Raw genomic sequence first — 22,771 nt, 5'->3', positions numbered from 1 at the left:
GCTTACTATGTAGGCAAACGGAGAAATGTAAACAGAGAGGACCCAGAGTACAAAACCCTCCTAATATCTAATGCCCATCCAAAATTTAAAAGTCAATGTGGATTTTTTATAAATCCTCTTAAAGATTCATATCAAAGTATCATGGATTGTATGCACAATTATTTTCATGTAGCCAGAAGGTCTAATTCTGTGAAATCAAAGATTTATCACCAGCCTACAAACAAAAATACCTATTTAGCAAGCCACACTACAGGAGAATTGGCCACCTTTTCAAACAGAAAGAGACATCATTACAATTACAATGCCTCCAAAGATAAGATCTATAGGCATGGCTCCACAGTTACTAGTCAAAGGCAAATAGCCTCATGCTCCCCTTTGAATGTAAATACCATGGAAAGCGATCTCAGATTACAGCACAGGAGATCAGTTCTGAAAGAACTTAAGTTAATAACCACAATTACGTCTCTTGAAAATGAGATTAAGCTACTGAAGGCACATATTCATAATTGGGAAAATACCAATAAAATAATGGAAACATCACAACATGTTCTTAAGGAAAAATATGAAGCATGCCATGCAGATGTGGTACAGTGTAATAAAGAACTAAAAGAAATAAAACAATCTTTTGATCAAATTGTTAAGACCCCACAGAAAACCGTCTATTCCATTCAAACAGAAAATACAGGAGGGAGGCCCAATCTATCTATATTATCTGCTAGGACTTCCCCTTACGGGGAACAAAACTTAAATATAAGCAATGTAGAAACAGTGAAAGAAGTACCAGATCTAATGTGTCATTCAGATGTCTATGATCTGAGTAATTTATTTTCACCAGATCCAAGTGCGGATGTCAGTGAACATATAACAATGTAAATATGTAAATGTAACAATGTGGTAGTGTTTGCTTTCTTTGTGCCAACGAAAGGGAAAAGGGTAATAACTTTTGTATAAGTTATATTTTCCAGGTGCAGGGAGCTCATGAAAAAGTATTTACATGTTAAGCAGGTGTATCAATATAGATGTATATACATAAATACATACACCTAAGGTAATGTATATTAGGCTAGGTATTCAAACATGGTTATTTGTAATATAGGTGTTTATCTTCCCCAAAGGATCAGAAGACTGCCATAAATATTCAAAGGTATAGGGTACAAGTGTTGCTTAGTACAGAATCTTACTCTTGCTTCAGTTTATTTTTATTTTTTGTTCTTGGTTGTTGTTTTTTTTTTTTTTTTTCTCTCTCTCCCGTTTGCAGAAACACATAACAATTAATTTGCAATTACCAAGGTGCTATCCAGGATGTATGGGATGCAATCGAAATGAATGTGTATGTTTGAGTGATGGAATGCATGGGTATGAACTGTCCATGTGTAAACAAAGATATTTTTCTTTTTTGTACTTAACATTGCTTTATGGCCATAAATAAGTGTGATCACACTAATGCGCATGCGTTGTACTGTTTATAATTTTTTTTTTTCATTGGAAAGGAGCTCAATACTGGTACCAGTTTAAATTTATAATTTTTTTTTACAAGTTTAAATGTACTTGCGAATAAATAACCTGTGCAAAAATATGAAATTTCAATCCCTATAACTATGAGGAACTGTAGGGATGTTGTGTAGATCTTGGTTTTCTCCTTTCCTGTGGTTTAGAGTGAAGGTTCTTTCACTCTGACACTCGGAAACTACCACGATACATTACTTTGCACCTTGTGGCATCTTATGGATTCAGTAGGTCTTGTGTTTTGTTTTGTTTTTCCTTCCAAATTAACTCATGTGATGCTAATATGTGTGAAGGTTATAGATCTACATGTTGTCGTTTAGAATTTAAGTATTTACAAACCCTCCCAGTTTTTCCATAATTTTTGGTCTGTCCGAGTATAGATATGGGGGTGGGTCCTGGACATTATTGACTGTACTTACGGTTAATGGACCCATTACCTTGGCTGGAAGTCTGTTCCAAGCATCCACTACTATTGTAGACCATTATGAACCTCTCAGAGAGGTACAGTGAGGTGTTATTAATGATTTTTAAGTTTTGTATTTTAGGGTAATTGCCCAAACAAGGATGGATGATCGGACGCAGATGGGGCAAAGTATTGTGAAACACAGATGAGGACCTTAAAACAATTTTATGTTGGTTTTAAGGAGAAGCCTTGAATGGAATTAATTACAGTCAGGCCTTACTAAATTCTAACTTCTTTAGGGCGGTCTGTTTCAATAAACAGAGGTCCTGCTCTCTCTAATACAAATTTTTGTGGCCTGCTTGACTTGCAAGTTGTTTTGCACTAAGAGTCAATTAATATGTTAATCACCACCGAGAGAGGGTGTTGCGCAATGTTTGAAAGCAGATTCAATCATTTTGTTTAACACAATTACAGATTCAAGGCTCTTTAACAAATTAAAGGTTGAGGCAGCATTCAATCTGAATAGTTTTTTTTCTTTATTGTTTTTTTTTCTCCTTCAACTTTTTCTCTTAAAGAAAACTATTTTTTTTTTCTTTACTGCCTATATCACCTTATTTTAATTTTTTTGGTGATTCTTCAGTTTGGCTTGCCTATGGTGAAATAAAAAAAAAAAAAGAGGGGAGTATGGGGAACATTATATGGAGAACATTTAAAGCAATTACAAATGTTGATATAGAATATTAAAAGCTTCACTTTAGCATTTTGGGGATGGGTCGAGTATCCAACAGTTTTTGTTTTTCTCTTATGACATTGGATAATTGTTTTATATAATTTTAGGTCATTGTAGCTATTATCATGACAATAGTAACATAAGGCTTTAGCAACAGCCATGTGACTATTTTCTGTGTATATGTGACATACAATCCTCTCTACAGTTCTAATGTTGGGCAGTCATCAGATGTGGTCATTGATATATATTTTTCTTTTTCATTTCTTTCTTTTTGTGCCATAATAAGTTCAAAGAGCATTGCGTCAATATCATATAGATATACTGGGACTGGTGAGACTCATAGTGATTGGCAAATAGCAGGGAGTATAGTACATTTGTACTTAAGAGTATTTTATTTAGATTTTTCCAGAAGCCACTAGTGACTGGTGACATCACACCTATCTGTATTCTGAAATCCAGTCATGTTTGTCTGCGTAGGCGACACTGCCTAATCTGCAATGAGAACTCTTAAAGTGATGACCTCTTCCGTAGCCTGCTAAAGGCAGGGCTCGTGCAGTAGCTACACATGGTAGCCAAGGACGGTGCCCAAGGTTTGGGACCAGCACTGAACATAGCTTCAGTAACAGGAGTTAGTGGTGAGTTGCGATGGCAACAAGAACCCCCTGCACACTTGAAGGGTCATACACAGACACACAGTGGTATACGGCAGAAGTTACTTGCAGGCATATGACCATGGAGGAAGAAAGATGGGGGGTGGAAATCAGACACCTGGCTGAAGGGCGTAACCAAATTGTTACACGTCATTGAGAAAGGGGTCTTATTAATATGTCGCAGTATATCTATGGTAATTCTAATAAAAGGTCCTAACTGCTCAGACTTACCAGACAAGCATTAATTTGAATGCATGTGTCTCAAATGTACTTGTGGTGTTCTTTCTCTACCTCTGTCCACATTAACAAAGTATAATCTTAGCCGGGAAAGCTGATCCAAAGGCCATTACTGTACGCGGTATCCAACGGGAATCACCATGGAAGGCTGTCCCAGAAGCAAGGGCAACATGACCAGATTGACATTATTGACTTTCGCACTAACATTATTGGACGGTTGAGAACAAGGATCCTCATGTTTTTTTTTTTTATCCCTCTTGTTTTTTTTATTGTATTTTGTATCCTATGATTTTTATTATGGACTTATTACATTCAGAACAAGTGAGGACTACCGATACTGGGATCCAGAAATGTGAACTGTAGAGATGGGGATTTTAAAAGTTTTTTTTTTCTTCTCAAAGAGTTTTATTTCATTTCAGAGGGCAAAGCCAAACGTTCAAAATATTAAAGAAGATTGCACATAAACCATTATTCTATGTGTGGCCGAGTCTCATATTCTCAACTGGCCACAAGGGGCCATCTGTAGCCTTATGAGTTTATGTGAAATCTCCATTAATACCTGTACAATATTGTAATTAGAAATATATTTCCATTAGATTTATATATATATGTAAAGTATTGAGTGTTGTATTGAGTGTTACTGTAATTGGTTCAACTTCAAAGCTTGGCCTTTTGTTTTCCCTGATAACATCTCACCTGGGAAGTAAACAACAGCTTTCGTTGACTCATCCAATCAGGCTGTTCCCAATATACATTGACTAGGTACAGTGACCAATTAGGGAGAATGTATTAGCCACACTACAGAAAGTAGGGGGGGGGGGATATAATGCTTTGTGAGCAAGCCAAGACACACTGGTGTGGGAGCACACGGCAGTCACCATGGGCTGACCTGAAGTTAACAGGTAACCTAACTCTGAACTTGCACCTTATATTGTATTGTAAATACGATTCTGTGAGTAATTTGTAAATATCATGTAAGCCAGGGGACCTACACTGTATATTGTGATGTACATACTGTCTGGTGTGTAATTTGTATATATTATGTAACCCTATAAATGAATGTGTATTGCTGATTGAACTATCTCTTTTGTACAAGATCTCTCAGATCTAGATATGTATATGTCCATACTACTACAATGATTGAGGGGTATGTACATAATCATAAATACTAGTCAACAACCTGCTCACCATCCTGAAATAACTCTCCTGTGTGCCCTCAGTAGCAGGAGAGGAGGGAAAACAGCAGCACTGTGGGCGAAAGGGGCACACATGGGTCCCAGACAGCAGGGGAGAGGGGGTACAGATACTAGAACCGATCCCCCTGCAGTAGGGTTGCCACCTGTCCTGGATTTACCCGGACAGTTGGGGTTTGGAATCATGCATCCGGGTTTCAGACTGCCTGATAGGGTTGCCACCTGTCCGTGATTCACCCATATAGTTTGGGTTTTGAATCATGTGTCCGGGTTTCAGTCCACCTGAAACCCGGACACAATATTCAGACAGGAATGTAGCTCAGAACAGTGCCTGATAGCAGGGTGAGGGGGCACTATGCACGCCGCATTACTATTCTCTTTTGTGCGCCCAAAGGTGGCCTAGGTCTTTTACAATCCTATAGAGTATGCTATAGTGTTTGGGTTTGGCTTGAAGAAAAAGTGCCAACCCTATTGCCTGAAACCCGGACACATGATTCAGACTGGACTATGGCTTCCCAGCAGGGTTGCTGGCTGCAGTTGTCTAAGCCGAGAGTGTCGTGTCTGTTACATTCTCTTTCACGCTGCCCAAAGCCAACACTAACAATCCCCCCAAAAGCACACACACAGATGGGAGAGCAGATAGGGCTTGATCTTGGTCACCAATGTCAGCAATAAGGCTCTCCTGCTCGGCAGGTGCCCAGCCGGGCCCCTTTTTGAACTGATGGGGCCCGGGCCCAGTACAGGAGGGCTGGCTGTACTGCCTTATCAGTGGCCCTGAGCTACAATATAATAAATGTTTACTTTTGGATATAAATACAACATTGATGGAGTTTTATTAAATCTGTTCAATAAGTGCAAAAAATTAACTGTTGATTCGGCCAGAATTTTGTTTTTTTGCGCTTTATGCCTCTACTGATTTTTATCAGTTAGCTCTTATTGTTCTCAGCTCTCTGTGGACTACAGAACACCTCACCCTAGGGGCAGATTTTAACCTTGGGGGTATAGGCCACTTTCGGTTCAGTGAGCCCCTCATACACAAGAATTTAAACACACAGCAAATGACCAAATTAGATGAAATCACTAATGTATCTTATTTAAATGCATGCCAACAAAACTCCAAATCGATTTTAAGGTAAGACAGATTACACAGCGCATAGCTATGCTGCCATGTACTCTTTAGTTTTTATAGATAGCAATAGCTGACTCAACAATTTACACGTAATTTCCTCAGTAATCAACTTTTCTCACTAACAAATCGTTACCCATGGAGTTGGTGTAGACTACCTTCCCTAAGGGGTTAAGTGCTCTAAGCGCTTCGCTTGAGCCACCACAATTTGTTAAAAATGAATACATTATATTTAGTCCAGACTAAAATCTTTTACTGATGATTGAAGGCAAAATATTGGTTCCTACGATAAATGAAAAAAAAAGAAAAAAATTTTTTTCCTTATATTTCTGTATGGGAATCCCTTCTGGCAGTGTGCCTGGGGCAATTGTCCAATTAGACACCTTATAAATTTGACACGGCCTCCTGCTTATGTCCTGGAGGAGAGAAATGCGGTGGTGTTCTATAGTCCCGTCTTAGGGTGACAACACTGCTCCTCCATGGACGCAGTATGATGAGTGAGTGGTGTCACCTTAGGAAAGAAAGTGTGTTACTGTCAGATCACCAGGTGAAAAAAAAGGGAAAAATAACCTAGAAAAAGAAAACTAATGTGCAGCCACCACATCTGAGAGTTGGTAACCTGCATTTTGTTCTTTGGGTTGAGATACCTGTGACAGACCTAACAGGGACAGGGACTTTTGGAGGGGACTGCAGGGTAGACTCTTGCCTACTGAGGGCCCTGGCATTTGAAGGGGCTCTATACTTTGAGAGGTGTGTGCCTGGGGGCCCTGTGGCGTAGTGTTACTTTGGATTCAAGTCCATGTCTCCCCGAAACACACAGACTCTGATAACTGGAGGACCCTGACACAGATTTGGGGCCTTTATGCTCAATCCCGCATTGACTGTGGGCTCCTTGAGGGTAAGGATCAATGAGAGTGTGCAATGTACAGGGATAGGGACAATTGTAGACACTCACTCAGGTTGAACTGGATGGACTGGTGTCTATTCAACCTTACTATGACTGCTTTAACCCCTCCTAGATGTTAATATAATCAACTCAAAACAACCTGATGCTGGGGTCTCCTGCTATAATCTTCTTATTAAGGTGTTGTGTGTTTGTTTTTAAGTGTGTGTCTCCCATTATGCGCCTCCTAGGTGTGAATTCCCATTGCTAATTGAGTTGAGTCACCTATTGTTTCTGTCTGTTGGATAATCCTCTCGGAGGTTTCTACATGATAGTATTAGTCTTGTGTCCTCATTAACCATTGTGTGATGTTTTGGGTAATATCTATTTTTCATGTGGTGACCACCCTACTTTTGAAGTGTATAAAAACCTTTATTTCAGTTCAATAAACTGTCATTCCTTTAGTTTTACCTCAACATCTTATCTGTGTACGATGCTTGGGTTAAAAGGGCTGGTATTGGCTCTCAGTCTGCTGGAAGGGTTTGGAGGGCAGGAGGCACTGTTTGGCAGAAGCACCCAAGCGGGCTGCTAAACGGTCCATCAAAATACCCTTTACGCTCACTTTCACTGGCTATAATCAAAACATGGGCGATATGTGCCCCTTTGTTTTGGTTGTGGTCCCTTTAAGGGGATGACAGGTAGCAGGATGAAGCACTCAGGATGCCTCACCTATGCAGGGTGAGGGGGTTATGGGGTGATCCGTTAATAGGGGAAAAATTTATGGCATTTACCCCAGGTCCTTTCAGAATATGGAGCCTGGAATTCAGAAGCTCCGAGACCTCTTGGGTGGGAAAGAGCTTCCAACCATGACTACGGGTACTGTGGTCCTCTCCTTTGGAGAGGGCTGAAAGGGCCAGAAATCACTCAGCAGGTGTCTATGAGGTATAGTGTTGAGATAGCGCTGTAGGCTGCTGATCAGCTGAGATCTTGCTGGGCTATTGTGACCTTTCCAGACCTCTGGGACAGGTGGGGACTTTAAAACCCTGTTGAGGGACAAGTGTTACTGGTGAGCTCTAGTTTTGTTTTTGTATACCAGAATCTCTGGGGCATTTTATGTTGTTTATGCTGACAAGAAGCTATTTTGTTTTGTCTGTTTTTGAAAATAAAGACAGTTCCCCGATATCACAATAGACAGTAAATATAAGTATATAACCTTTTTTTGGTGTTCAGGAAAAAAAAGTAAATTTTGAAATGATTTTTGCTTTTCATTTTTGTTAGATAAATAATACCAATTACATATGAATATTTTATTAATACTACTGCTGCCAGCAGATGGTACATTGCCTTACATTTATGCTTAGTCGCTTTGCTCCTATGCTGTGAACAGCCTAGTGTAAGGCTGTAGTTAGACAGAGACTAAATATAAACACATTCATAGTAACCTGAATATTCATAGTTACCTTACTCTCTATAGACTCTCTTAATGCTTTTTCAACATTGTGTTTGAAAAGATCGACCAGCCAGCTGCAATAGAGAAAACAGAAAAGTACGTTATGCCTGTTCACTTTCTCCCACTTACCAGTAAAGGATTTCAACAAGCTTTAAAGTGTGTGTCAAGGGAAAGATTAAAAAAAAAAAAAAAATCACATCCAGTACATCCTTGCAATAAATGCACATATTCTTCATGTTTTGTCTGTTTAAAAACACTGCTAGAAAAATGCACATTGATCCTTTTAGAAATCCAGTGAGCGCCTAACTGTGATGGCCCATTAGGGGCGTCGCCAGGGGCGTAACTATAGGGGGTGCAGCAGTTGCGACTGCAACCGGGCCCTGTGATGCAGGGGGCCCATGCAGCCCCCTCTACATATGGCTGCTCTTTAGTTGTACATTCCCCGCATGACCTGTGTCCTCAGCCAGCTCCTCAGAGTACCCCTCTCCTGCTCCATGCATTGCCGCTCAGTCCGATGTCTGTTCTCCCCAGCCAGAGTCCGGCCCACATTGCACTGCATACTTCTCCCTGGTAAACAAACTTTAAGCACACAGATGCAGTGCAGCCCTATGAGAGCCGGCTCCCCGGAGGACACAGCAGGCTTGTCTGCCAGCCCCCCCTCCTCCTCCATCATACACAGATGATGAAAGGTCTTTCTGGGAGATATGCTGATCGCCCGTCCAGCACACTGGATGGAGCCCAGGCCAACATAGATGAGTGCGCGGCCTACAGCTTGGTCATGGTGAGTGAGAGGACCCCATCCCCCACACACCATTACATACCCCTCCATCTCTCCCTGGGGACAGGGACCCCCACCTCCCCTGGGGACAGGGACCCTTTCTCACCTGGGGGCAGTAACTTCATATGCCCTGAAGAAAAGGACCTCATCTCTTCTTGGGACAGGGACCCCATCCTGCCTAGGGACAGTCCCCCAATGGGGCACCTAAAAATAAAAAAAAATAATAAAAAAATACTGATACCAGTAGGAGGGAAGGGCCCTGGCTGGGGTTCAGGGGGGCCCTTCGTGGTTTCTTGCATCGGGGCCCGGAAGGTTCTAGTTACGCCACTGGGCGTCGCCCCCCTAATCCATGCGCTGGGCCCCTGATCTACATGCAGGGCGCCGGACATATTGATTTCAAAAGGGGTTTTTATTTTTGTTGAAGCACATGATTAGAGCCTGAGGCTCTAATTGGCTTCAAAAGGGGGTGGGCCCGGGGCGCAGAGCACTGTGCCCTGAGCCCACCAAGTTGTGTGACATTAGCGAACTATCATTCGCTAATGTCTACCTGCTTCTCCTTCCGGCCAATCAAGAAGCAGGTCCTGTGACATAATTGGCCAGTCTTAGGACTCCCAGCCAATTGGGTCTCAGGACCCGTTTCCTGTTTGGCTGGGAGGATAAGCAATAGCCCCAGCTCTGCCCTTGCCAAGCTGGCGCGAGGAGCAGAACAAGCCTCCTAAAGTAAGGCTATTGTTCACTGCCGTCTGTCACCCATGGGTGGGGAGGGGCACTGATTGCCACCATCCATCACCATCCATGGGGGGTAAAGGTTTGTTTACCGCCCCCCCCCCCCCCCCCCCCCCTCCAAAAAAAATATTGAGCACCAGCTTCCACTGCCTCCTAATTTCCTGTATGAGGCGACAATGCAGCCACTGCTTAATAAACTTCCAAGCTGTGCTTTCATCCCTGTATGAGTATTTTCTGGCTGGACTACAGAATGCTACATATCTCTCTCTTCTTCTCCATTTTAAATAAACCCATACACCTTTCTGTGCATATCAATAATTATAATAAATATAATGAACCACTTACCCAAACTTCCCTGATACATGGACATTGACATTCGAGATATGGCAGCTGCAATCAGAGGAAGCTATCGTTGGTCTGCCCGCTCCATCACTGCCCAGCTTTAGTCCTACAGATATACTGAGTCCTTCCACCTTCACATCAAATCCACCGTTAAATGATCTAAACAAGGAATCAAATATCTAGTAAAAGTACCCAATCGGATCAGTTAAAAAAAAAAACATGAGCATGGGTCAATTTTTTTTTTTTTCATTTACATTTCAGCCTCTCAAAAAGACATACAGTATATTGCCAAAAGTATTGGGACACCTGCCTTTACATGCACATGAACTTTAATGGCATCCCAGTCTGTAGGGTTCAATGTTGAGTTGGATCACCCTTTGCAGCTGTAACAGCTTCAACTCTTCTGGGAAAGCTGTCTACAAGGTTTAGGAGTTTGTCTATGGCAATGTCCTAAACCTTGTGGACGGCCTTCCCAGAAGAGTTGAAGCTGTTATAGCTGCAAATGGTGGGCCAACTCAATATTGAATCCAATGGACTAAGACTGGGATGCCATTAAAGTTCATGTGCATGTAAATGAAGGCATCAGAATACTTTTGGTAGTATAGTATATATGGGAACTAAAAGCACCAAAGGACAGAGGCTCACAATGACAAGCAGCTAGGTTTTTCAGAAGAGGTCATGAATGGCAGCCTATGACCGCTTTACCTTCAGTACAATGTTTATTAGTATTGGCATTTTATATTGTAGTCCTGTAATTCTTAGGAATAACTCACTTAAATATGTCCAAACCAGAGTCTAGCAGACATCCCGGGTATAATAAAATGTAAAAAACAAAATCATAAATGTAAAATATAATAAATAACTATACATAATTATACTAGATAATAATATAATAATAATAAAAATTATTCAATAATGTAATCAAATCAAAAACACTGAAATTTGCTCAGTTGCAGAATTGTCACTGTCATTACTTTTCAGTATTTGATGACGGATCTCCCAGCAAATTGCTATCGCTCAATTCTGCAAGTGATTCTAATTAATTATCGCTGTTTTCTAGCTGGTCTAAAACCACTTTTGATGCAAAGGGACAGTTTTGGTTGCTATGGACAATCTTCAGTTTCCAGGCAGAAAGAACAGTTTTTATAAATAAAACTACATGCAGGACACTGGGCAGAACACTAGGGACAAAGGGGATGTGAAATAATTACATACAGCAATGTAATCTGTAAGATTACATTATACTGTATGTAATGTGTGTGTTTCACTTTTTGAATTTGGCGCCGTTCTCCGTCCCCATGCGTTGCAACGCTTGCAGGGAATGGAGCTCAACTCCGTGATACATCGAGCCGCTCACACATCGCTGGATCCAGGGGATAAGGTAAGCACACTCTTCCTGGATCCTGCGATGTGATCCCGAGTCTGGCTCGGGGTTAAACGCTTTTGGTTCTGAAATTCCACCCCGAGCCAGATTTGGAAATACCGCTAGGGAGGTTAACTCTGCCCTCAGCTACATCATTAACCTAGTCTCAAAATACCAACCAAATCGTTCTCTCCGCTCCTCCCAAGAACTCCTGCTTTCTAACTCCCTTGTACCCTCCTCCCATGCTCACCTCCAGGACTTCTCCAGAGCCTCTCCCATCCTCTGGAACTCCCTGCCCCAATCTTTCCGACTATCTCCTTCTCTATTCACTTCTAGGCAATCCCTGAAAACCTCTCTCTTTAGAGAAGCCTATCCTGCCTCCACATAACTGTACTTTTATTTTCTACATAAGCTCATCCCCCACAATTATCACCTTTTGTATCACTTGACCCTCCCTCCTAGATTGTAAGCTCTAACGACCAGGACCCACTGATTCCCTCTATATTGAATTGTATTGTAACTGTACTGTCTATCCTCATTTTGTAAAGTGTTGCGTAAACGATTGGTGCTATATAAATCCTGTATAATAATAATGATAATATAGTGACAACAGCCTGCAATCAGATGACATAGACAATAGCATATACAGTAGCTGTGATTGTCAGTGTTTTACAGGCAGTGGTCAACTAAGGGCAATTATGTAATTAACAATGGGCAGTTTTTATTGCCTAATAATGCCCCAGTATTTTTCCAAAATAACCAGGAACAATTCCTGTAAGATGTCTTACACGCCAATCTTTGTCTTGAATTTCCACTTCCCAGTAATCTCAATGAAGGCTCCAGAAATTGACAACTTCAAACCAACGTTAGGCACAGGACTGATCTGTGAGCTGGGTAACTGGAAGTTACGGATTGCCAAACTAGACAAGAATAAGACGCCATGTTAATAATAAATGACCGATTATGCCTGTTCATGTAATAAGCACACAAGGAATACAATACAACAAATATAATATATTGTGCTGAAGAAGGCATACTTTAAAGTCAACCCATCATGGCCTAAAAATGCAAAAATACTGCTGAAGTGCAAACACCTTGTATTACCCGAAGGAACTTGTGTTAGTTCATTTCTGTGTCCCTAAGATGTTTTGATATAGATAGATAGAAAAAGTATTTTTTAACCACTTCAGCTCCGGTAGGTTTACTCCCCTTCATGACCAGGCAATTTTGTGCGATACGACACTACGTTACTTTACAGTTGCGTGGTCGTGCAACGCTGTACAAATTAAAATTGATGTCCTCTCCCTCCATAGAGCTTTCTTTTGTTGGTATTCGATCACCTCTGCGTTTTTTATTTTGAAACCAATATTTTTTTAACTTATGCTATAAAATATATCCAATATAAAAAAAAAATTCTTCATCTATTTAGGCCAATATGTATTCTGCTACATGTTTTTGGTTAAAAAAAAAACAAAAAAAACCGAACAATAAGCTTATATTGCACAAAAGTTAGTGTCTACTGGCGGCGATTAGCCATCTTTAGTGGGACTGCGACATTGCGGCGGACATATCGGACACCTAACTGACACTTTTGACATTTTTGGGGACCAGTGACATTATAATAGTGATCAGTGCTAAATATTATGCACTGTAACTGTACTAATGACACTGGCAGGGAAGGGGGTAAACATTAGGGGTGATCAAAGGGTTACGTGTGCCCCAAGGAGTGCTTTCCAACTGTGGGGGGAATGCTGTGACTGGAGGAAAACAGCGGTCCATGTTTCTGCTTTCTTTCTCACAGAATGGTGGTCTGCCTTGTTTACATTGGCAGACCGCCGTCCTGCCACTACTGTGAACGATTGCGGCCGCCGGACCCACTGATTGGCTCCCACTGTGTTCAATCACAGTGGAAGTGGGTCACCAGCTGCACTGGCATAAAATCACGCAGGAAAGAAGGGTTATTATGGTACATGGAAAAAATAGAGGAGGGATCACTACGGTACATGAAAGGCAGGAAGGAAGGATCACTATGGCACATGGAAGACAGGAAGGATCATTGACACCTGGAAGGCAGGAATAATCACTATGGCACATAGAAGGCAGGAGGAATCACTATGACGCCTGGAAGGCAGGATGGATCACTATTGTACATGGGAGGCAGGAAGGAAGGATCACTATAACACATGGAAGGCAGGAAGGATCACTGTGGCACCTGTAAGGCAGGATGGATCACTATCGCACATGGAAGACAGGAAGGATCACTTTGGGACATGGAAGGCAGGAAGATTATGGCACATGGAAGGAAGAAAGAGGGTAGAGTTCACTCAAACAAGGACTGTCTTCTTCAGAGGCTCAGGGAGACATTAGGATAGGAGCACTGGCTGCTTTGAAATCTTTGGCCCACACTCCCTTCCCGGGCACAGACTGACTGCATGTGGGAGTTGCGGGTGTCCACAAGGGGACATGGGGTGGAGGTGGGACAGACCTAGCCCACCTCCTCCTCCTCCTCCTCCTCCCTCCTTGTACGGGATGCACAGCGGGCGGGGGGGTTGGGCTGCTGACCGCTACAGCATGTCACGGCTGTGCTGCGTGCACCAGACAGGGGGATTGGTGGAGTCCAGTGCCGAAACGTGGTCCAGCAATGGGCTCCAGTGTGGATTCGTGGGACACTGAGATTTACTTGAAATCCTAGGACTGTCCCAGCAAATCCGGGATGGTTGGGAGGTAAGCTTACAACTCTTGGTCTGTGGAAAAAATACCCTTCCTAGCAAATTCATATATGTGTGTTATGTTCTGGCAGGTGCGCTATGGTCCTGTTAATTTTTAATGACAGCCCAAATGCACCAGCACTATGCACGAGAACTTAATCGCACCACAATGCATAGTAACTTACTGTCATGTGTTGTACAACGATTAACAATAAAGGTGCCCACACTTCTTTTGGGCAATTGTTATGCATAAGGCAGTCCATTGGAATGAAAAGGCTGCCTTAACCACTTGACCTCCAGAAGGTTTTACCCCATTCACAACCGGGGCATTTTTTGCTATTTGTTACTGCGCTACTTTAACTGGCAGTTGTTCGGTTGTGCTGCACTGTACACAAATGAAATTTATATAATTTTTTTCAAATAAATAGAGATTTCTTTTGGTGCCATTTGATCACCAGTGAAAAAAGACCAACGATTTTGAAAACAAAAAAACAAAACCCTTCTTCTACTGTTATAAAACATATCCAATGACAAGAAAACTAAAATAGAAATAACAATACATGTATATTAATTTGCTTGTGTTATAGCATCTACAAACTATGGTGTATATATACTGGAATTTACACACCTATAGATACTATACTGGTAATGGCATTTTGACGGGCAATTTGGCACCAAATGACACTGACTCTGAGGGACACTCACTGACCTACTGGCACTGATGATGTCGCTAGTGACACTAATACAGTGATCAGTGATAATATTGTACACGGACCTGAAAGTTGTAATAATGACGGGTTGGGAAGGGGGTAACATTAAGGGACAATCAAGAGATTAAATGTGTGCCTAGCAATGTGTAATGTGTGCCTAGCAATGTGTAATGTGTGCTGCTTTTACTTACAGATCTGGCTGTTTTTCCTCCTGGCTTTTCAGAGAGAAGAAACTGCCAGATCGCTGTTCTGTGTATACAGAGTTATATGTGTTTGTAAACAGAGAACTCTGTGCTGTGATTGGACACAGCTGAGCAGCAGGTTTCAGCAGAAATCATTGGTTAAAACCCACTGACAAACTCGTGCCGTGTTCAATCACAGCACAGGTCAGCAGGGGGCGCATGCGGCCCAAACCCTGAAGAAAGCTGGCAACATACATGTGCGTTGCTGTTCCTGCACCTGCTGCCTGCACAAAATATATTTACTGTGAGTGGGTTGGGTAAGTGGTTAAACACATGGCACCTAAATATAAAAAAAACATGCATGCACTGCCACACCTGCATCAGTGGGAACGGAGCCTTACAGAAAGTTAAAAAGAGAATTGGTGTCTGTTGTTACTTATCTGAAAGGCAGAAATTGCTTAAGGAACCCCTAGCAACCACTGGAGGAACCCTAAAGGCTCGTACACATGATCGGATTGTTGGCCAACAGAGCATCAGACTTTTGTGCGAAGGGCGTGTGCCGTGAACTTGTCTTGCATATTAATGGCACACAATTGTCAGCCAACAAATACGAACGTAGTGAAGTACTACTTGTAATTTCAGGTCTTGAGCGCCACCTTTTGGGCACCTTCTGCTAATGTCGTGTTTGGTGAGCATTGATTCCGACCATGCGTGTTTGTACTTTGGACTTTTGTGTGACGGACTTGTGTACAGACGATATGAAAATCTGACAACAGACCGGTGTCCGCCGAAAATTTGCTACCATCCAACATTTGTTGGCCGAAAGTTGGACAGCAATTGTCTGAAGGAGCGTACTTACGATCGGATTTTAGCACAACAGTCTATCAACACACAATTCCCTGCCAACAATCCGGTCGTGTGTACAAGGCTTAAGACCCTGATTGAGAAAGGCTGGTGTACAGTTTAGACCAGGGATATGCAATTAGCGGACCTCCAGCTGTTGCAGAACTACAACTCCCATGAGGCATTGCAAGACTGACAGCCACAGGCATGTCACCCAGAGGCATGATGGGATTTGTAGTTTTGCAACAGCTGGAGGTCCGCTAATTGCATATCCCTGGTTTAGACAATCCCCTGCAATCTCCTTGCTTTTGCTTAGAACTGCAGTGGAGTAAAAAGCTTCAGCTTTGATCTGTAATGGGGCTATTGACCTCTAGAGGGCAGTATACTCCCAGCATTTTATATTACTGCAGACTAACAAGGCATGTAGCAACCTTTTTACTTCTCACCCATAGAAATTGTACTTGATTTTCCCCACGGGACTGTGCGTTGATCCTGAAAAATCCGGAATTTGGACCTTTGCAAGCTCTTTCTGCAGAACGCTCATTCCCTCCTGGCGTGCTGTCATTGAGAAAATAAGATAGCTCTGAATTCAAAATAGCTGCAAAACTCTTCTGCAAAATACAATCCCCCTCCAGCAATGATAGATTAGTAGAAGTATTTCATTCTGAACAGGTGAAGCAATGACAGTTATGTACATATATATTTAAAAAAAGAAAAATGTCACCTATTCTAACCAATGAGCTGTAGTCCTAAAAGGGAAATTGTACTAGATTTGGTCAACTAGGTTTCAAATCTTCCTTTAAAGGGTAATTCCACTTTCACGGGGGAAAATAAAATAGCAAATAGAGAAAAAAATAATATAGCGTGTACAACTGCGATACAAGTCATATTATATTTGAATGTTATTAACCACTTGCTTACAGGGCACTTAAACACCTTCCTGCCCAGACCAATTTTCAGCTTTCGGTGCTCTCACAATTTGAATGACAATTACTCAGTCATGCAACACTGTACCCAAATGAATTTTTTGTCCTTTTTTTCCCACAAATAGAGCTTTCTTTTGGTGGTATTTGATCACCTCTGGGGTTTTTATTTTTTGCGCTATAAATGAAAAAAGACCGAAAATTTTGAAAAAAAACGCATATTTCTTTGTTTCTGTGACAGAATTATGCAAATTATTAATTTTTCTTCATAAATTTTGGTCACAATTTATACTGCTACATGTCTTTGGTAAAAATAACCCAAATTAGTGGATATTATTTGGTCTTTGTGAAAGTTAGAGAGTCTACAAGCTGTGGTGCGAATCGCACAAAATTGATCACATCTGATGTACTGGTGGCCTATCTCGCTTCTTGTGACCCGAACAAGCCAGGAAAGTACAAATACCCCCCAAATGACCCCTTTTTGGAAAGTAGACATTCCAAGGTATTTAGTAAGAGGTATAGTGAGCTTTTTGATGTTGTCATTTTTTTCCCACAATTCTTTGCAAAATTAAGATTTTTCATTTTTTTTTTTCTCCACAAAATTGTCATTGTAATAGGTTATTTCTCTCACGTGGCATGTGTATACCACAAATGACACCCCCCAAAAAATTCTGCTACTCCTCCTGAGTATTACAATACCACATGTGTGGGACTTTTTCACAGCCTGGCCACATAGAGAGGCCCAACATGCAGGTAGCGCCATCATGTGTTCTAGGAACATAAGTTACACATCTAACTTGTTGACTATTTATTACACTTTTGAAGCACCAGGACAATGACACGTGACACTGATGACAGATGGCACTGATACGTGGCAATGATGACAGGTGGCACTGATGACAGATGGCACTAATATGTGGCACTGATGACAGATGGCACTAATATGTGGCACTGATGACGCGTGGCACTTATACGTGGCACTGATGACACGTGGCACTAATACGTGGCACTGATGACACGTGGCACTGAAACGTGGCACCGATGACAGATGGCACTAATACGTGGCACTAATATGTGCCACCGATGACAGATGGCACTAATACATGGCACCGATGACGCGTGACACTGATGACAGATGGCACTGATAAGTGGCATTGATGACACGTGACACTGACAACAGATGGCACGTGACACTGACAGGTGGCACTGATGACAAATGGCACTGATACGTGGCACTGATGACAGATGGCACTATGTGGCACTGATGACACGTGGCACTGACGGCAGGCGGCACTGACGGCAGGTGGCACTGGGGGCAGGTGGCACTGGGGGCAGGTGGCACTGACGGCGGATGGCACTGGGGGCAGGTAGCACTGGGGTGGATGGCACTGGGGGCAGGTAGCACTGGGGTGGATGGCACTAGGGGCAGGTAGCACTGGGGTGGATGGCACTAGGGGCAGGTAGCACTGGGGTGGATGGCACTAGGGGCAGGTAGCACTGGGGTGGATGGCACTGGGGGCAGGTAGCACTGGGGTGGATGGCACTGGGGGCAGGTAGCACTGGGGTGGATGGAACTGGGGCAGATGGCACTGCTGGGGGCGGATGGCACTGCTGGGGGCGGATGGCACTGCTGGGGGCGGATGGCACTTTATTTCATTTTTTTAATTTATCTTTTTTCCACAATCAGAACGGCTGCCGCTGCAGCCGTTCATCTCTCCCCTCTCGCACTGTCTGTGCGAGGAAGGAGAGCGGCGCTGTGAGATGATCTCATATGTTTACATATGAGATCATCTCCCATTGGACACGCCGATCACACTGTAAACGGCCGCTGTGATTGGCCGTTTACAGCGATCTGTGTTTGCCTGTCCCCGGGGGACACGGCGAACACAGAACTTCCGCGATGCGCGCCCGCGGCGGCGCGCATTGCGGAAGTAAACATCAGGCCGTCCAGGGACGACCGCCCGAACGAACGCGCCTGCTCTACGGCCGTCATTCGGCTATAGGGCGGGCGCGAGGAGGTTAAAAATGACCTTTCCTTTTCAATCTGCAGCCGCTGTAATTTTCTATAAATGCGAAGCAAGATGGCTACCTGGAGATGTTCTGTACACAGAATGTATACTGACCACTCCCCAGAAACATCATTTCCTGCCTGTGTGATTGGCTCACCAGTTTTCCCAGAAGTCTGCCTAAGATACACACATACACATACAAAGGTTGTTATAATCCATGCAGTGTACATAGATCACCCAGAGGGGAATGTTTTTTTTCTTAACAAAAGTGGAGTTGCGATTTAAAGTTTACATTTTCATGTTTCATAGATAATCTGTGCATTTCACCTCTTTTGGTCCATTTGGGTGTTTGGTCACTCACTCAACAGGCATTGTTGCTCCAATCGCCAGAACTAAATGCTGTCACATGGAGGGATGCTAAAGAGTCTGTAGTCCTGTGTAAACTCCGAAGAGAGCAGCTTCCCCATGGTGGAAGGAAACAGAATTGCCTAATCTATGGCTTGCTTTACTTTCCACGGTGCCCACCAACCCGACAGGCTGGTTGTACTGAAGTTGATTGATAGACCGACTTCAGTACAACCAGCCTGCCAATAGATGGATCAAAATTCGTCCAGTTGCTTCTGAACTGGCCAAATTTCAATATATGGCCGGCCTAATACCACGTACACACGACCTGACTTTTTGACAGCAAAGGTCCGAAGGAACGAGTCCGTCGGACAATTCAATCTTGTGTGGGCTCCATCGGACCCTTGCTTGCCAAAAATCCGGTGGACTATAGAAATAAAACATGTTTTGAATTTTTCCACCGGAACTCCGTCGGACCGAGAAATACGTTCGTGTGCATGCTAGTCCGACAGACAAAAAACTACGCTAGGGCAGCTATTGGCTACTGGCTGTGAACTTCCTTATTCTAGTCCAGTCGTATGTCATCACGTTCTAATCCGTCGGACTTTGATGTGATTGTGTGTGGCCAAGTCCGTTCATTCGGAAAGTCCATTGGAACTCCGCCGAAAGTCCATTGCAAAAGAACGTCGGACCTAGTCCCTCAAAGTCCGGTCATGTGTACGCGGCATTAGAGTACTGTAATTTGCCAGTATATGTGATCACAAGAGCCAAACTGAGGGAAAATTGAGTTCCGCTTCAAAGCTTCCAAACTGATATTTCAGGTTTACATGATTGATGATAAACCAACAGAACAAGCTGAAGATAACCCATTCTACTACTTGGAAATTCCAAAGATAAGAGTTCCTCTCTACAATGCCAAGTTCCGCTCAACTGCTGCCACTATTAAAAAGACAAATAATGTCATCGAGCTCTTCTAAAGGACAAACTTCATAATAGATAAATAGCTGGGCAGTCCACCATATGTTGAATAATACCTTAGTTATGACCTCAAGGAAGAAGTTGAGAGACAGGCTACTATGGGGCAAGCTCTGTTGCTACCGTTTACCTTGCTTCTTCCAGGTCCTGCAGTGCTTCATATCGGCCATTGAGCACCACAAAACCAAAAATGATATTTAAATAATTTTTTAATATTCAAACAACCCCCCCCCCCCCCCCCAATCCACCCATGTCTCCATGCTTTATTTTACTGGGAAATCACTTTAAAAAACACCCCCTAGAATTTCTGGTTGTGGCCATCTTGAGTAAGATCAGATGATTCATGTAGCATTTACTTCCTGGAATTCATCTACCCTTAGCTCAGGCATGCAGGCAGGAGGGTGTGCTTAGCTGAGAAAGCCCCCTCCTCCTCTCCTGAAGACTACTGGGATGTATGACATTATTTGCCTTGGCAAGAAACCAGGAAGTAACTAAAGAAATGTAAAAAATGTTTTTAATACAAGCAAATATAATATACCTTCCTATCTAATTACTAATGCTAGCCAGGGCCGTCTTTAAGGCAGGGCAAAAGGGCCCTGCAATTGTTGTGGGGCCCAAAGCAGCTGCCTCATACTTGGCAGCTATCCCAGTTTAAATTCCCTTGTCCATTGAAGTGTTAGTCCTCTGCTATGTCCCGATATCTCAGTGTGAAGTGCTGGTACTAATGCTGCCCAGCTCTGCCCTATTGTTGTGTACAGATGACTCACCTGCAGACCTTGTGTTTACATATAAATAACCGGCAGTTCATATGTAAATAGTAGCGGCCGGTGGCATTGATATGTAAATAAAGGCAGCATTCGTATGTATATCATGCTCCCTTGCACTGAGGAGATGATGTACTGTAACCTCTAGCAACTAATCAGTGAGCCGTAATGTGTGCTGTAACCTCTAGCAACCAGTCAGTAAGCAGTAATGATATGCTGTAACTGCTGGCAACCAATCACAATTTCTGCCTGATCTGATTTTAAGTCTAGCTGCTATTTATTGTATGCCTCAGAGCAGGTGGAGAGTGAAATTGCATGGGGGGGTCCAATCATTATTAGAGATGGCCCTGATGCTAGCAGTGTAAGGATTAAACATGGTCAATGTAGCTTGAGAGAGTGAAGTTCCGCTTTAATATTTTACGAGTTGCCACATTGACGATTATGATATTACTAGACAGTCCACAGAATTATAGGAAATATACTACCCAGTATGCAAAGAACAACCAAGGTTTGCTGGCGCTGTCAGTCTTGACAGTGAAAAGGTTGGCGTATTATGCTTCATTTGAAGCTAGTCAGTTAATAATATCCGTCATAGACAGCAAAATTGAAATGTGTAAAGAAACATTACAGCTCAGAAAAAGAAATGCTTGAAATGCCTAATGAAATGTTGAAGCTTGCAAAAGTGTTCTTAAAGTGTTGAAGCATTTTAGTTTATGCAAAAGTTCTGCCGCATCATTGCATTACAACTTACCATAATCCAGTCCTTTCTGAGTGAGTCTCACCACAAATCCAGGGTTCCCAGCACCAGCCAGACTCAGACACATGGCCAGGGACAAGGTCACAGGTAGGACATGGGAAAATGCCATCGCTATGGTCTACCCTACTACCTGTCCGTGGCTTCACTAGCACTGTGGTTAAGTTGCAATCATTGCATTTATATGTTACTGAAAATGAAACCTCAACAATGAGGAAGTGTCAGACTAATAGGGGACGTCCCTCCTATGCTGTGTTATGATTGTGCAAGGAGGCTGAAACGATTGTTTCTAAGGATGTGTGTACGGTACAACTCTCCTCTTAATATTATTTTACACCCATAGCTCCCAATTGTCCCTGACGTGGAACAAAGTCCCTCATTCCTCATTTGTCCCTCATTTGGTCTGATCTATATAGTTGTATATAAAACACACTTTTTATCGTTCAAAAAGTGTTTTCCCAGTGCTAAGAATTTCCTCCAATTTCTAAATTGCTGCATTTAGGGCTGGTGCATGGATTTTTGACACCCTAGATGAGACCTCCTTTTTCTGCCCCCCCCAGCTCCATCCCTGACTCCACCCCCTTTGCCCTGCCCATGTATAGCCCACCTTTTTAATGAAGCGCCCCGTCAAATGCAGCCCCACCAGTGCCCGTCAAATGCAGCCCCGCCAAGCGCCCGTCAAATGCAGCCCCACCAGCGCCCGTCAAATGCAGCCCCACCAGCGCCCGTCAAATGCAGCCCCACCAGCGCCCGTCATATGCAGCCCCACCAGCGCCCGTCATATGCAGCCTCACCAGCGCCCGTCATATGCAGCCTCACCAGCGCCCGTCATATGCAGCCTCACCAGCGCCCGTCATATGCAGCCTCACCAGCGCTCGTCAAATTGCAGCCTCACCAGCGCCCGTCACATGCAGCCTCACCAGCGCCCATCACATGCAGCCAGACCAGCGCCCATCAAATTGCAGCCTCACCAGCGCCAATCAAATGCAGCCAGACCAGCGCCCATCACATGCAGCCAGACCAGCGCCCATCAAATCCAGCCTCACCAGCGCCCATCAAATCCAGCCTCACCAGCGCCCATCAAATCCAGCCTCACCAGTGCCCATCAAATCCAGCCTCACCAGTGCCCATCAAATGCAGCCTCACCAGCGCCCATTTCAGCTGAGCGAGT

At 43.2% G+C, this 22,771-nt stretch overlaps 1 protein-coding gene across 1 annotated transcript in view; it reads right to left on the bottom strand.

The window, feature by feature from the left end:
* Positions 1-21,812, bottom strand: part of LOC143935298 (bactericidal permeability-increasing protein-like) — a 67,523-nt gene extending 45,711 nt beyond the window's left edge. Inside the window, exons 1-5 of the mRNA XM_077459051.1 lie at positions 21,598-21,812; positions 16,277-16,388; positions 12,176-12,307; positions 10,028-10,183; positions 8,189-8,252 (exon numbers count right to left, since the gene is read on the bottom strand). Coding sequence (XP_077315177.1) covers positions 8,189-8,252; positions 10,028-10,183; positions 12,176-12,307; positions 16,277-16,388; positions 21,598-21,712 — 579 coding nt within the window. The 5' untranslated portion in view covers positions 21,713-21,812. The remainder of the gene's footprint in view (positions 1-8,188; positions 8,253-10,027; positions 10,184-12,175; positions 12,308-16,276; positions 16,389-21,597) is intronic.
* Between the last annotated feature and the right edge of the window lie 959 nt (positions 21,813-22,771).

The sequence above is a fragment of the Lithobates pipiens genome, unplaced genomic scaffold (genome assembly GCF_037356315.1).
Source record: "Lithobates pipiens isolate NorthernLeopardFrog02 unplaced genomic scaffold, aLitPip1_a1.2 Scaffold_28, whole genome shotgun sequence".
NCBI lineage: Eukaryota > Metazoa > Chordata > Amphibia > Anura > Ranidae > Lithobates > Lithobates pipiens.
This window is presented reverse-complemented; position numbering and strand designations above follow the sequence as displayed.